Source organism: Phaenicophaeus curvirostris, chromosome 1 (genome assembly GCF_032191515.1).
Source record: "Phaenicophaeus curvirostris isolate KB17595 chromosome 1, BPBGC_Pcur_1.0, whole genome shotgun sequence".
In the NCBI taxonomy this organism is placed as follows: Eukaryota; Metazoa; Chordata; class Aves; order Cuculiformes; family Cuculidae; genus Phaenicophaeus; species Phaenicophaeus curvirostris.
The window spans coordinates 44,425,888-44,439,863 of record NC_091392.1 but is presented as its reverse complement, the minus strand read 5'-3'; the positions used below and the strand labels follow the sequence as shown (position 1 = coordinate 44,439,863).

The 13,976-nt window shown below is 48.5% G+C and overlaps 1 protein-coding gene across 3 annotated transcripts; it reads left to right on the top strand.

The window, feature by feature from the left end:
• Positions 1 to 6,412: 6,412 nt before the first annotated feature.
• Positions 6,413 to 13,957, top strand: KCTD17 (potassium channel tetramerization domain containing 17). 3 transcript variants are annotated; one of them, XM_069856485.1, is made up of 7 exons: positions 6,413 to 6,640; positions 7,643 to 7,751; positions 9,492 to 9,583; positions 10,286 to 10,381; positions 10,735 to 10,860; positions 11,963 to 12,101; positions 13,083 to 13,957. In XM_069856485.1, the coding sequence occupies exons 1-7, from the start codon at positions 6,428 to 6,430 to the stop codon at positions 13,259 to 13,261; spliced, it is 954 nt and encodes a 317-aa protein (XP_069712586.1). In that variant the 5' UTR covers positions 6,413 to 6,427; the 3' UTR covers positions 13,262 to 13,957. The 3 variants fall into 3 exon arrangements, with proteins under 3 accessions (XP_069712586.1, XP_069712596.1, XP_069712604.1); XM_069856495.1 differs by lacking the exon at positions 11,963 to 12,101 and adding an exon at positions 11,585 to 11,729 and having other exon boundaries at positions 13,083 to 13,220; XM_069856503.1 differs by lacking the exon at positions 11,963 to 12,101 and having other exon boundaries at positions 13,083 to 13,256.
• The last annotated feature ends 19 nt before the right edge of the window (positions 13,958 to 13,976 follow it).

Sequence of the window (13,976 nt, the reverse complement as noted above, 5' to 3'; positions counted from 1 at the left end):
CCTACTTGCATCCAGTCTAAGAATCTAGCTCTTCAGGGACTTGGGGCTGGCTTTAAAGTGAGTGCGCAGGGGTGTGAAAGGAGTGACCTTTTAGTAGGCAGTGCAAGACACCGGTCTAGATAAAGTAATAAATCTTTATATTTGCCAGCTTCCATTTAGTTCTTTGGGCTTGGACTTGTCAAAAGGGGTTTCCTTTCCAGGTTACAGCATACCCTGCAAATCATTAAAAGCCTTTTGGTTCTGGATCTAATTGATGGTTTAATTTTCTTTTCGTCCCTGCTAGGGAAAGGTTTTCTACTCTCATGCTCTGTGAATTTTCCCACTCAGGTAATAACTGTATTTTTCAATGTTGATAGCATCCCTTTCTTTTATCCCAAGTAGGGTAATTTCTAGCAACTGTTTCTTGTATGGGAAAAGAAAGTAATTGGCAGGGCATGCAGGACATCTGATTGCAGTCTGTAACTGAGGGCATTTTAAAAAGCCTTTTCAAGCTGAAATATGGTGTTGATATGAAAACAAAAGGATAAGTACTCTGGGGTGACTGGCTGGGAAGAGTAAGTGATGCTAAAGGCTGTGGAGGGGCCTCCCAATCTGAGCAGGAAGAGTACTGCTTTAAGTTAAAGGTATTTGTGCAAAGTTTTCTGGTATGAGTTCTTATAGCAGGTTCTGGCTTGTGATGTTGTTTCAGTTCAGGATTTCTAGCTTCTCCCTCTTATCAGCCAAGCTAAGAGACTTGCACGTTCTGGGTCAGTAAAGTTAAACACCTTGGGCGTGGCTGGGTGGTGGGGCTGATTTTGTCAATATGTGGTCAGGCCTCTACATAGAGGCAAACAGGAGGGCTGTGCCTGCCCTGTTTTTCCAGGAAAGCTTAATTATTAGAGAAAATTGACGTTCTTTCAGACTTTGTTAATCTTTTGCAATGGATGCAGGGGGGTGGCTTTTGCACATGTCCTTCTGAAACATTTGGCAATGCAGCATAAGTACTCTGTTTCTTCTTTTTATTGCTGACTGGTCAGTGGGATTGTCTGCCTCCTCTTGAGACTGACCTGCTTTTCTCTGCCCTGTGTATCATGAGGAGGGGTCTGGTGCAGCCCAGTCATCCACGTGGAGATTGTAAACTGAGTGCAAGATTTCCCTTTCCCCTTGCTCTACATTTTGACTGTGTGGCTCGATGCTGTCTAGCAGCGCCTTTCCCCTTCTCCGGTATTTATGCCAAGGTTGGCAGTACTCAAATTCTCCCAGATGGGTTTTGAACCAAAAATTCTCAGAGGTTCTTCTGTTTCCCAGGTTTTAGCAAATGTTTCACCAGATGCTTAGCTGTGCCTTGATTTCCCCAAAGAGGAGCAATGGAGAATATCTTCCCCACAACAGGATATTTTGTCTTTCTAGGGTATGCCCTGCTACATCGTATGTGTCCAAGAGTGTCTTTGATATTCTCCCTCCTTTCAGTTGAGATCTGTTCTTATGCTGCAGGCAAAGCACTGGGAATGTTGTGTAGACTGAGGCAATGTTTTCAAAGCCTAGAGACTGTAAAAACCTATTTTGAACCACAGCAGATGCTACTGGACATATGGAAGATCTGAAGGGACTTGCACCAGGACTATAAATGTTCTGCAGATCTTATGTCCCTGATTCAGTGGGTGGGTTTCCGGTGTGAACTGGAAACTGGGAAGGGGAGAAGTGGATATGAATGCAAATCATAAAAGTTCATGTCTCTCCTGTGGAAAATTTGCCACAGGGAAAGGGGGACAGCATATCTTTGATGGGATAGGGCTGATAGTGGCCAAGGAGTAGCCTAAAACCCAGCCCTGGTGTAGAAAGAGGGTTACGTTGACCTGTGGCTCACTTGAGACTGGAGCTTTTACAGATCACTATGTAAACTGGAGAATTCCAGGCCATCATGTAAATGCTTTATTGATTTATTAGTATATTTTACAATCTGTAATACTCTTGTCCTGTAGCAGTTTTGGACTGTGTGAAAACAGTCTGGTCAATGGCTCTCCAACAGTAATCCCATAGTCCCTTGTCCCTCACATCTACTTCATCTGCTGCCTTCCTTTTGCTTCTGTACTGCTGCCTAGCAGTCAGTTTGCACTGTTTCATGCTTCATTTCCCAGCAAAACTTTGGTTCCCCTGCGAACTTCCCTAAATCAGCCCTTCTTCTGCCAGCACCCTTCCCACTAACGACCACTGCATGAGCAATGTTGATCACCATTAGGTGATCAACAGAAAAGGTCTGAGAGGCCTTTTCTCCTTTCTCTTGTCTCTCCTAGTCCCAGCTCACAACCGGGTACTATGACTGTTTTCTTTCCTCCTCCCAGCACTCTTCCATCAGAGGTGCTAAGTGGTGCACGTACACACACAGGCTTCACACACTAGTTTGAATGTAGGTGTGTTGCGCACAGACCACATGAAGCACAAGGACCTGGAGAAAGATTAACTCACCTGCATGTCATAGGACCTTTCTCTTCTGGCTTTGACATGCCTGGCTCAGCTGCCTGGGCTTTGCTGGCTACAAGTGAACTGTCCTCCTGCCACCTCCAAGTCCAGTGTAGAGAGTTTCCTTCTCCCAGTTCACTGTTGGCTTAATGGGAAACGTCAGAGCATAACTTGTCACCATCTCCTCCCCACTTCCTATAGAGAAGAGAGAGGTGATTTCTTGTTTGGTGCCCCATGCCACAGTGTGTTCATTAACTAAATGAAGTTTAATCTCAGATGTGTGTTCCCTGCCTGCCAGAGTGGTGACACTATCTATGCCTACACACAGTAATCCCTGCTCCTACTGATGCTCCACAATGCAACAATTCCTTAAGAGCAGCTCTGCAATGTCAGTGATGCATTGAATGCCGTTTGCTCAGCTGACTCATCACACCACAGTGTATGTACAGAGCTGCAGCGTGTGTAGCTTTCTGCAGGTTCACGCTGCAGCGTGTGTAGCTTTCTGCAGGTTCACACTGCAGGCCTGCTGGCTGCTGAAACAAGAAACTCTCAGTTTACCCTATGCTCTGTTTTCCTCAGCTCTTGGCATCACCTATCTACCCATTGGCTGTCCAGCTTCTCCTGCCCCCAGTCTATCTGTGTCATGCTTAACTGGGCACTCAGTGGGGCTGTATGATGTTACGTGATCACACTGCCCCATATAACCTCTTGCTTGCTCCTGCTGTTACGTTTCTGTGCATGTGTTTTATGTATAGTTATCATCAAAGCAGGAAGAACAGCCATGTGATTATTTAAATTTATTTCTCCTCTGTTCTGTTGCTTGATTTTAATGGACCTTAACAAGGGCATGCTAGTTGCTTCTCAGAGCTGTGTCTAGCGATGCTGTGCAAATCAGGCCAGTATTTAGTGTACACCACTGACTTATCATAGAATTTCAGTTAGTAACTCACCACAGACTGATTCTTCCTAAGAAGGATTTTCCCATACTATGGGGAATGCTCTGGTTAGGGGTGGTCCAGTAAATTTTGTACTGTATGATGCTGCAGAAAAGAAGGAGTTGAGAGTGGTGTACCTTGACCTCTTTCCTTACTCATAGTGAACCTCCTCAGATTTACCAACTAACCTTTCACACATGGCCCTGGGGTGAGCAAGACTTGAAGTGCTGGACACGGATGGAGGCTGGTGTTGATGAAAGAAGGTGTGCTCTCACTAAAGCCCGTCTCTGAGCTGAGAGCAGCACTGGCATGGGAGAGGTTGAGGAAGAATCACACAGAATGGTCAGGGTTAGAAGGAATCTCTGGAGTTATCTAGTTCACCCCCACTGCTAACGCATGTTCACCTAGAGCAGGCTGCACAGGATTGTGTTCAGGCAAGTGTTGAATATCTCCAGAGAAGGAGACTCCAGAGAAGGCATCAAAACCAAGATATTGGGCCTAAAAAGGAGGAAGAAGCCGAGGGCCTGTGAGAGGAGAAAAGGGAGTCAGAGCGAACCTGTGATAGAAGAAGGAAGAAAACAAAGGCAGGGCAGACTTCTTGGAGGGAGAGATAAGAGGCTATAAAGCTGCCATTCCCAACTGCTGCATTGCCATCAGAGAGCCACAGTGCTCACCTCAATTCTCTACTGGAACTACAGCCAGCATAGACAGGGCCCTCCATCCCTGGCACAACAAAGTGCAGGGCAGAGCTCTAAGATTTGTCACGGTTTGACTCAGAGACAGAAATGGGAGGGCAGCAGTCCCACAACCCGGAGCTGTGTTGCACTGTGATGCTTCAGCTCAGGTCAGTGTTAGTCTGAGCATCTTTGATGTACATCACAGCTCAGTGGACACTGGTCCAAGGGCTAGGTGCTAATCTGGGCCAAAGTCTGCTCCATACAGGTAGGCAAAAATAACTGTTCATCTTCTCAATATCATTGGTCACTCAAGTGCTGGCCACCTCTTGATATAAATTCAAGGAGATCCAGAGATATTTGAATTTACAACCTGCAGCAGCTGAATTGTTTTTGTGCTTAACTTAGCTAGAGGTCAGCAATCTTGAAACCTTTTCCTTGTTACCCTTTCTTCCCTTCCTCCCCTTTGCACTCCTCTGCAGAAGGAGCAAAGTACAGTTACGCCATACTTGTGAAGGAAATTCTGGGTGATTTGGGGGAAGGGTGACATTGCCTTTGTGTCCTCTAATGATAAAAGTGAGTGATTTATATGTAAAAGAACAGGGAAGGATGAAAAGAAAGTGAATATAAGAGTATAATATAATCTTACTCTTTATCCACCCTCTTCTCCAATAAATCCCCACTTCAAAAGACACAAAGATCTAAGTGCAAGAACAATAAAGTGTCTGCAGGGCACCACGGCATCTCTGCAGTGCTGTGTTGCTCTGACAAGAAAGATCCAGAAAGTTGCTTAGGGGAAGGAAGGCTTTAGGCTACGTTCATGCGTAGCATCAACCTTTCATTTCCACTCCTCATATGCTCAAGCTGCTGGCAAGCATGGTTGTGCTTGGGTGGGAGTGGGAAAAGCAGAACTGCTGGAGAGTTTGTTCAGTTTGTGTGTATACCAATGTGAGAAACACTCATTCACTGGTAAATTATTAAAAAGGACAAAGTCTTCGAAGCAAAGGCAATAATATTTTTATTTTACAATTCAGTGCTGAATTGGATGCCCTTCTAAAAAGGCATAACGTCTTACAAAAGCAGTGGGCATATATACTAGTTTTAGACAAAGAACCATATAAATCTTCAAAGAATACTCATTATTTTTTGGATTATCCAACCATATCTGGAGACTTCCTTCAGGTTATCTCTTGACCTAAGACAACTACATCTTGCTAGACAATTAAGCATATCAATAAATTCTTGCAACTCTAAGAGAGTGTTTATTCTTTCAGGTTATTTATCCATGTCTGGAGATTGTTTGCATATTATCTCTTGATACAAGACATTTATATGACAAGATAATTAAACATACAAACCAGCTGCAGCAAAACTTATCAATTAATTCTTACATCAAGGAGTGCGTTGCAACAGTCCCATGGGGTATGAATTATTGAGCTCCAGGGGAGGCAGTGGCACAGGCAGAGCTGGGTTTGGGTACAGCAGGACTGGAGCATTGGCCTTAGAGGTGAGGCTGTCCACGGAGAGTTGCTCAAACAGACAGGGATGGCAGGAGCACAAGGGGAAGGATGCAAGGTGTCTGTCTGGTGTGGTTTATGCTGCTAGGGCAGAACTGGGGGTGTGTGTGCTGAGCCAGCGATTCTTCTGAGCTGGAAGAAAAATCATCCCTGCCCCCTGCCAACATCTCGCGCAGATCCAGGATACAGTTCCCAGAAGCGTCCCTGCATATGTTAGCAAGAAGGCAACTGTCTGCACATTTGGCAGCAAAAACAACGTGGCAACTGATGCAGCAGTGAGCTGGGAGCCTGAGGATCTCCTGAAGGGAAAGATGTGGAGTACAGGGCTGAGGAACTTCATCTGCCGATTGCCAGGGAGCAGATTGTTCTTCCTGACCCCAAGGAACCTTGCAGAAAGCACACAGGACTGGAAGCAGGCGGACCACCAGCCGCAGGGCTGGGATCATGCAGTGGGTGCAGCCCCCTCATTGCAGGAACAGGGAGCTGGGAAAACTACACTTCCCAGCGCCCTTTTGTGCACGTCCCGGCAAACTACAGTTCCCAGAACCTTTTAACGAGCCAGAGAGGATGTCTATGAAAATAAATGCTGACGATTTTGCATAGCACCTCCGAGGTGCCTCGGTTAGCGAAAATGGTAACAGGGGAAAAGCCAGGGAGCATCAGAGCTCCGGAGCTGTAGGTTTGCTCCCTCCCAGTAGCCGCAGCTGTGTCCTCCAGCACAGAGCATCCTTCCTCCCCTCGGGAAGGATCCTGGCTCCCGGGAAGCACGGTTGCTGCAGAGGGAGAGTCGGATAAACTACAGATCCCGGCATTCTCCTGCCGGCAGCACCTGCGGCAGCCCCTGCACGCCCGGGGTCGGGGGATGAGGATGAGGATGGAGGGCGGGGAGGAGATGCAGGGCGCCGGCGGGCTGCGCTGCTCCTGGGGCATCCCACCGCCTGCGGGCACCCAGGCCAAGTGGGTGAGGCTCAATGTGGGGGGCACCGTCTTCCTCACCACCAGGCAGACCCTGTGTCGGGAGCAGAAATCTTTCCTGTGTCGCTTGTGCCAGGGTGAGGATCTGCAGTCGGACCGGGTAAGGCAGCTGGGTTGCCTCCCGCACCGTGCCCCACAGAGCATGGGCAGGGATGCAGGGATGCAGGGATGCAGGGATGGAGCCAGACCCCAAGAGCTGCAGGAGGATGCACGGGTGGAGCCAGACCCCAACAGCTTCGGAAGGGATGCAGGGATGGAGCCAGACCCCAAGAGCTGCAGGAGGGATGCAGGGATAGAGCCAGACCCCAAGAGCTGCAGGAGGGATGCACGGGTGGAGCCAGACCCCAAGAGCTGCAGGAGGGATGCAGGGATGGAGCCAGACCCCAACAGCTTCAGGAGAGATGCAAGGATGCAGAGATGGAGCCAGACCCCAACAGCTTCAGGAGGGATGCAGGGATGGAGCCAGACCCCAACAGCTTCAGGAGGGATGCAGGGATGGAGCCAGACCCCAACACCTTCAGGAGAGATGCAAGGATGCAGGGATGGAGCCAGACCCCAGCAGCTGCAGGAGGGATGCAGGGATAGAGCGAGACCCCAACAGCTGCAGCAGTAACTGAATGGAAAATGCCTCCTCTTTCTCCCCACTCTCCCAGGAAGGATTTCCCCTTGCCACAATCCCTGCTTGCTATGTTGTAACCTGGCAACTGTCTTCCCCAGGTGGGGAAAAGAGAAGCCATCTCCCCTCTGCCCATGTTCTCCCCCCTCTTTATCACCCCACATGCCCTGAGTCTGATCTCCCAGCTGTATCTGCTCGCTGTAAGGGGGCTCTCTGCTTTTTCACACCAGGCCTGTATGCATGCTTGGAGAAGGAGGTTGCATCCTGTTTTTCTGGCTTTCTCAGCTGGGTTGGTCCATGCTGAGGTGGGCGTGCTGACCATACCAATACAGGAGTTAAAATCCAAGTTAGGCTGACTTGGCTATAGACTCTCAGGGGGCCAAGGAAAATAGTGGACGATGTATTTTCCTGTACTCTGGAGCATTCGAGGGTTAGTTACAAGTTTCCCATTGGATTTTTCTCTTTGTAATCTATCTCTGTTGCTAGGATGAAACCGGTGCATATTTAATAGACCGGGACCCCACTTACTTTGGACCCATCTTGAATTTCCTTCGTCATGGGAAGCTGGTTCTGGATAAAGATATGGCTGAAGAGGGTGAGTCTTGGAGCTCAGACACTTCGCACTGAAGGTTGCTGCTATAGCCAGGACACAGTAGGACTTGTTGACCTCACGCTTCTTTTAGTTGATGTGGAGAGATTTCAGAGGGCTGTCCCTGCAGCTCTTTGAAAGCATATTGATGCTTCCTTTACTAAAGGAGTTTGGAGCAGGTGAGGAGGGCATCCTACAGGTATTGTGGCTTAGAGACTGTTCGTTCAGCAGAGATGTCATCAAGACAGAAGTAGGCAAGATCTTTCAGCATCAATAAACCATTTTATTGCTTGTTCCTCATCTGCTTTTAACCAGGCTCTGTGACTGAGTGTTTCTAATTAGGAATGAAAACCCAAAAGACCAAATAAAACCAGGCTCATCTCTTCTACTGAAGAGATAGTAAAGAACATCATTAATCAGTGGTATGAAATGTCTGCTACTAGTGCTCTGATGGGTTGTGGACTGCAGCAATTCCAGTGCAGCGAGCCAGACAAACCAATCCCTCATTTGAGGTTGACAGGGGGTCCCATAGGATAACTCGGTAACACCACAGTGTTCCCAGCCAGCAGTCCCCAATGCCTCGTTATTTTTTGGATGCTAGAGTCTAACAAGGAGCCAATTCCAAAAGCAGGCTGTGCTGTCCAGTCCTTGCCAAGTGCAGTTCCTGCATGTTCATTAGTCTTCTTGCCTCTCTCTCTCTTACATATTTTCACCTAATGCAAGGAAATATTTCCTTCAGAATTGTCTTATGAGTTATAATTCAAAAAATACGGAATGCAATGGTACAGAATTATAATGAGCACAATTTTGAGGTGTTTCCTTATTCGACAGTTCTTGTAATTCTGAGGTCAGACAGAGTTTATCCACAGGTTTTAACATCAAATTTGAAGCATAAACAAGAGTCCCGTTCATACCTTAACACTGTCTTTTGTTCCTGCTGTGGACACTCAGGCTGGCCTAAAACTAACCCATTAGTTGATTCACAGCTGAATGAGGGACTCAGAAAATGTCTGCGTGTGTCAGGTAGTGAAGAATTAATCTTCCCCACTGACATTTTCTGTGTACTGCCCTGGGGACATGGGAATGTTGGCTCTCAGCCACCTTTCCCTCACTGACCCTCTGGGAACCCACCTCCCTTTCCCTGAAGGCTTGTTAGCAAAAGGTGAGTCTTGGGAGAGGTGATGGGTGTGGATACTGTAGAGAAAAAATCTGAAACACTTCTGTGTTTACCTTCATTGAGGTGAAGCAGAGGGGAGAGAGCCAAAGATCATCTGGAGTTATATGAGGCTGCAAGGTGGGTGCAACTCCAACTGGACCAGGAGGAATGTTGGGATTTTCTAGGGCCTTTTGGTGACAAGGCCAGAAGAAGTTGTGGTTCCTGCCTTAAGAAGAGGGCCTGAACCAACTAGTGGTCATTGAGAAAGGTTGGAGCCTATATTTATTCTCCTTGGCCGGTTATCTGGGAACGGTATTAGCAGTCCTCCACACAAGCCTTCACTGGCAGTGTCTGTTTCTGTAGTAGTAGGCAGCATAAGGAAGTTGAGGTGAGCATTAGAAGCGCAATGCAGAGAGCCAAGGTTCAATTCTCTGCAGTTATGAGTTTCAAGCAACGTGTTAAACCTGTCAAAAAAGTGAGGCTGCAGTGTTATCTCCTTGGGAAGCTCAGAATCAATCTTTTGCAAGCCAAAACCCAAAGGTGGGCCATTAACTTTCTGTCTTTGTGGTCCTTCTCTCTTTCTTTCCCAGGGGTCTTAGAAGAAGCTGAGTTCTACAACATCGGTCCTTTGATCCGAATAATCAAAGATCGATTGGAGGAGAAGAACTACACAGTAACTCAGGTATGAAGAGAAATGGCAAGGAAAGACAGAGTGGGATGGGCGAAAGAAGGAATTTGGAAAGGGAGAGGTGAGTCTAGAGAGAGGGCAGACTTGGGAGAAGTAGCGAGGGATGTAAAGAAGCAATTACTGAGAGCTTATGTGCTAATGTCTACATAGCAAAGTCTTTCTATAGTGTACAGAAATCTGGAGGGAACAGGTGAAGAGATGTTTGTGGAAGAGTCAAATACAGACAATGTGGCACAAGGAATCAGTCCTGTGGCACAATTCCATCTTGTCCTGCCCGATAACCTTTTCAAATCTGTTTTCTGGGAGTGTTGGCTCACATCTCACTTTTAATCTTGTCTGCCTCAGGTTGTAAGCCTCCAGCAGCAGAGTCACTTTGCACTTGCAAAATCTCATCTGCATTTGTGGCATTTGCATAAATGACTTTGTAGTGACAAATGCAAACTCCCTATCAAAGAGCCCAGTATCTTCTGGGGACAATGCAGGAAATTCTCAGCTTCATTCCTTCTCTCCAGAAGAGATACTGTTGTTCTTGGTCACCACAGTAGAAAGCTGGGTTGTGGTTTCCACTCCCCTTCAGCCTGGGACATGGGGAAGATGAAAGGTCTCTTAAGTAGGGGTACTACCAATTCCTTCTGCAGGCAGGCAACAGCTTTTAGCATCTGACTGTTGTCACATGCTCTGCAATTTTGCTGTCAGGTGCCTCCTAAGCATGTGTACCGCGTGCTACAGTGCCAGGAAGAAGAGCTCACTCAGATGGTTTCCACTATGTCGGATGGATGGCGCTTTGAGCAGGTATGGAGGAGTTGTCTTTTGGGGAAAAGGTCATGGATACCATACAGTCCCCAGACAAGGCACTTTCCCTTTCTGAGAATATTTGGTCAGTGATTGATGGTGCTGTCACACCGGTTTTCTCTTGCCCCTTCTGTAGAAGTTTAGAGAACACTGTGTAAAGTTAAACTGTTTGACATCCAGCCTGACTCCTCTTCTGGCTCTCTGTGCTGCCTCCTCAGCTTAGTTATGAGGCCTTTCTATTTAGGGTAGGGTTTGGACTCCGTGCTGCATGATGGGCTTTCTGCCCTGCTTCCCAGGTGAAGTGGATATTTGAAGTAACATTCACTTGTGATTCTTGCTCTCTTCTTTTCTAGCTTGTGAACATTGGGTCATCCTACAACTATGGGAATGAAGATCAGACAGAGTTCCTGTGTGTGGTCTCCAAAGAGTTGTACAACACCCCCAGTGGCCTGAGCTCTGAGCCCAGCCACAAAGCTAAGGTGAGACGAACTTTGCTATGGCCCTGCTCCCATTGACTAAAACATCCTTTGCTTTTATTTGCTCCCTCTTTCTTTCCTTTCTCCGCTATGACTCTTGGGGCACCTCAGTGGTGAAATACAATGCTTGTCCTGGTGTTCAGCACCATAGCATTACACCCATTGCCCAAAAGGAGGAGCGCGTGTGTTGATGGTGGTGTCCAGCTGTGTGTGGCAATTGGCTTTAGCAAATGACCCTGGCACATCTCATGCTACTCTAACATTCTCCTCATGCCTCCTCCTGACCACGCTGTGTGTGTCACTGTGCTGCTAGGAAGTGATTTCCCTGAAGGTTTTGCAGTGTTCTCTTTCCTTTGGCTGAGTTCCAGCGTAAGGTACAGGACATCACCTGCTCCGCTTTGGAGGGAAGGACAGAAACATGTGGCAGTGCATGACATCCTCTAGACACCTAGGACACAGGAAGGAGCACTGGCAACCAACAGCAGTTGTTGGGCAGTGGGATCACACCACTTGTAAGTGGGTTAGATAGCTCTGATATGATGCTCCAGAGGAAGACAAGTCTCTTTGCTCCCCAGCCCAGGTCTGTCTTGGCCATGGGGAAAGGTCCCTTCCTATCCCAATGTCTTGACCATTGTTTTATTCACTTATGTGTCAGAAATAACAGCCATGGCTCATCTTGCAAGTATCTCCACTCTTTCTTCCCTTTGTCCTGCATGCTGGGCCACAGAGCACAGAGGAGGACCTGGAGGAGGAAGAGCAGGAGGTGGAGGAGGAGTCAGAGGCAGAAGCAGAAGCAGAGGAGAAAGGTGCAGCAAGTCCTTGAGGAAAATGATAAAAATACCCCCCCAAGCATAGACCCATCCACCTTTCTGGTGAGAACTCACAGCTAGTAGCAGGGAAGGAGTAGAGCAGGTGTGGGGTGTGGGGACAGTCTTCTCCAGGAGCCGGAGTCTCTCTAGAGATAAAGCTGACAGGGGAGAGCTGTTACCATGGCTGCTGCTTTGTATTTTAAACTGTTTGGTTTATTTATATTTTTATTTGTAGACTGTCTAAACTCTTTCTTCCTTCGGACCCTACCTCCTGCACCCCTCTGTGTCCATCCCAGCACTATCATCTGCCTCCCACTCTGCCCCACTCCCCAGCCCCCAGCATCCTTCCCTCTGTTCTCTTTGCACCCCAGGGCTCAGAGTGGTCCCTACCTGGGGCCATGTCTCTCTTTGCTCCTCACTTTTCCTCCTCTGCAGGTATGTTACCTGTCCACACTCTCAGCTCCTGCCAGCCTGAGCTCTGCATGAATGAATCACTTCCCTCTTGTGGGTATGGCCCTGGTTTGTAGAGCTTGGGGAGGGGAAGGAGGGAGGGGAGGTTGACTCATCCCCAAGGTGGCTTTTCTGATTCTCATCCTATGTGTGCCTTTACCCACCAAGCAGGCCCCACGGCTCCGGACCAAAGGCTCTGGCAGCAAAAAGAGCGCAGCTGGGAGAAATGAAGAGGGGTGGAAATGAATGCAAAGCAGGCAGGGGTGGGATGGGGAAGGGAGGGAAGTCTGCCACGTGTCTGCCTGACACACATGCCAGATCGCTTCTCCAGACTGCCGTCCGCAGCTCCTTTGCCTGCCAGCCCAAGAGCAATTTGCAGGAGGCAGCCTGTGATTTTCCCCTTCCTGCTCTTGTTTTGCTGGGCTTTGCCCCCCACCACCTATGCCAGTGGGAGAGGGTGGCAAAGGCAGAGTGGAAGCGGCCAGTCCACAGTCCAGATGTTCTTGCAGCTGTGTGTGAAACGAGCCTCTGTGCTCTGCCTCCTGCTCAAGGAGGCTGCCTGGCTGGCATGTGTATGGCTGGGTACAGAAAGTTTTAGAAGGAGGATTCCTTTCATACTGAAAATGGATTTTTTTAAACTAGAGGTGCTCAGTGCCACTGTCCATCCTGGTGAAGGGCACCTATTTCCTCGCTGACATTCATTTTTCCCTCTGTTTGAGAGCCTCTTTGTCCATGGCTGTGGGACCTGAATGTTATTTTCTTTAAAAGTCAGTGTATGTTAATCACACAGGCTTTTCCTTCATTTTCTCTGTTCTCCCATCCTCACTCTTCATCTCTTTTCTTTTTCTTCCATTCTCATTTCCTCTGCCATTTCTCTTTTTCCTGCTTCTCACTCCCCCCTCCGCGCTCAATCTCTCTTTTTTTTCCCCTGCCATTGATTTTGTTTCTCTCTCTCTCTTTCTCTAGCTGTTACAAGCCAAAGGTTTGAGGATGTGATCCTGACATTCCACTCCAGCCTTCTAATTTCTGATTTACATCTTTATTTTTGCGCTGCAGTGCACGGAACCCCCTTGCCCTGCAGTGACACACCCCAGCCCCCTTCACAGGCAGACATTCTTTTTCACATGCTCCCCTCGGAGGCCTGAGCCTCTGCCCTGGAGGAAGGCAGATGCTCCAAGGAGCCCCTGGGCTGTTGTAGGAGCTGAAGCCCACGGCCCCCTCCCATGCCTAGCAGTCTGGTTTTCCTTAATGTCACAGTGGCCCCTGCTGGGGACATGGATGTTCTGCCACTGCAGCCTGCTGTTCCTTCCTGAACACCCTGGATGCAACCGAGGTGATGGCAGCTGCTGTAGGACCAGCCCTGACCCTTCTGCTCTTGTGGGCAGCTGGTCTGGGCTTGTGGCCAGAGGGTAAGTGCAGAGCCACTGCCCCTTTCTGGGCTATCTGCACTGTTCATGGGGCGTCCCTGTGCTGGGCATCACGCTCCTTGGTGCCTCCCTCACTGTCCCCCGGCGCAGCCCTGTGTTGGCAGGGTGAGGAGGAGACTGGCGTGCTGCCCGGGTACTGGGAACACGCTGGCACCTGATGTCGTCTCCACTTAGCATGAGGAGATCCCTGACTCGGAGAGTGGGGCGTTTGCACCGGGTTGTAACTCCTGAATAAAATTCACAGTCTGTTCCTCCTTGCTGCCTCTCATTTCAACTGACAGAAATTTGGTACTGGTAGAAAAGAGTAGAACCTGGGGAAGGGGAGTTTGAATTCATCACCTGGAGCCAACAGAAGCTGCTTGCATTATGTCTGTCTTCTAGCAGCATCTGTGCTGCATCCACATTGCCGGGCTACACAGCAGGTTTGATTATT

Bases quoted from the DNA above. Each gene is read 5' to 3' on its own strand.
- KCTD17 (XM_069856485.1), top strand. From the start codon at position 6,428: ATGAGGATGAGGATGGAGGGCGGGGAGGAGATGCAGGGCGCCGGCGGG. The intron at 9,584-10,285 runs GTATGAAGAGAA...TTTTGCTGTCAG, and splicing joins AGAACTACACAGTAACTCAG to GTGCCTCCTAAGCATGTGTA. The intron at 10,861-11,962 runs GTGAGACGAACT...TGTCCATCCCAG, and splicing joins AGCCCAGCCACAAAGCTAAG to CACTATCATCTGCCTCCCAC.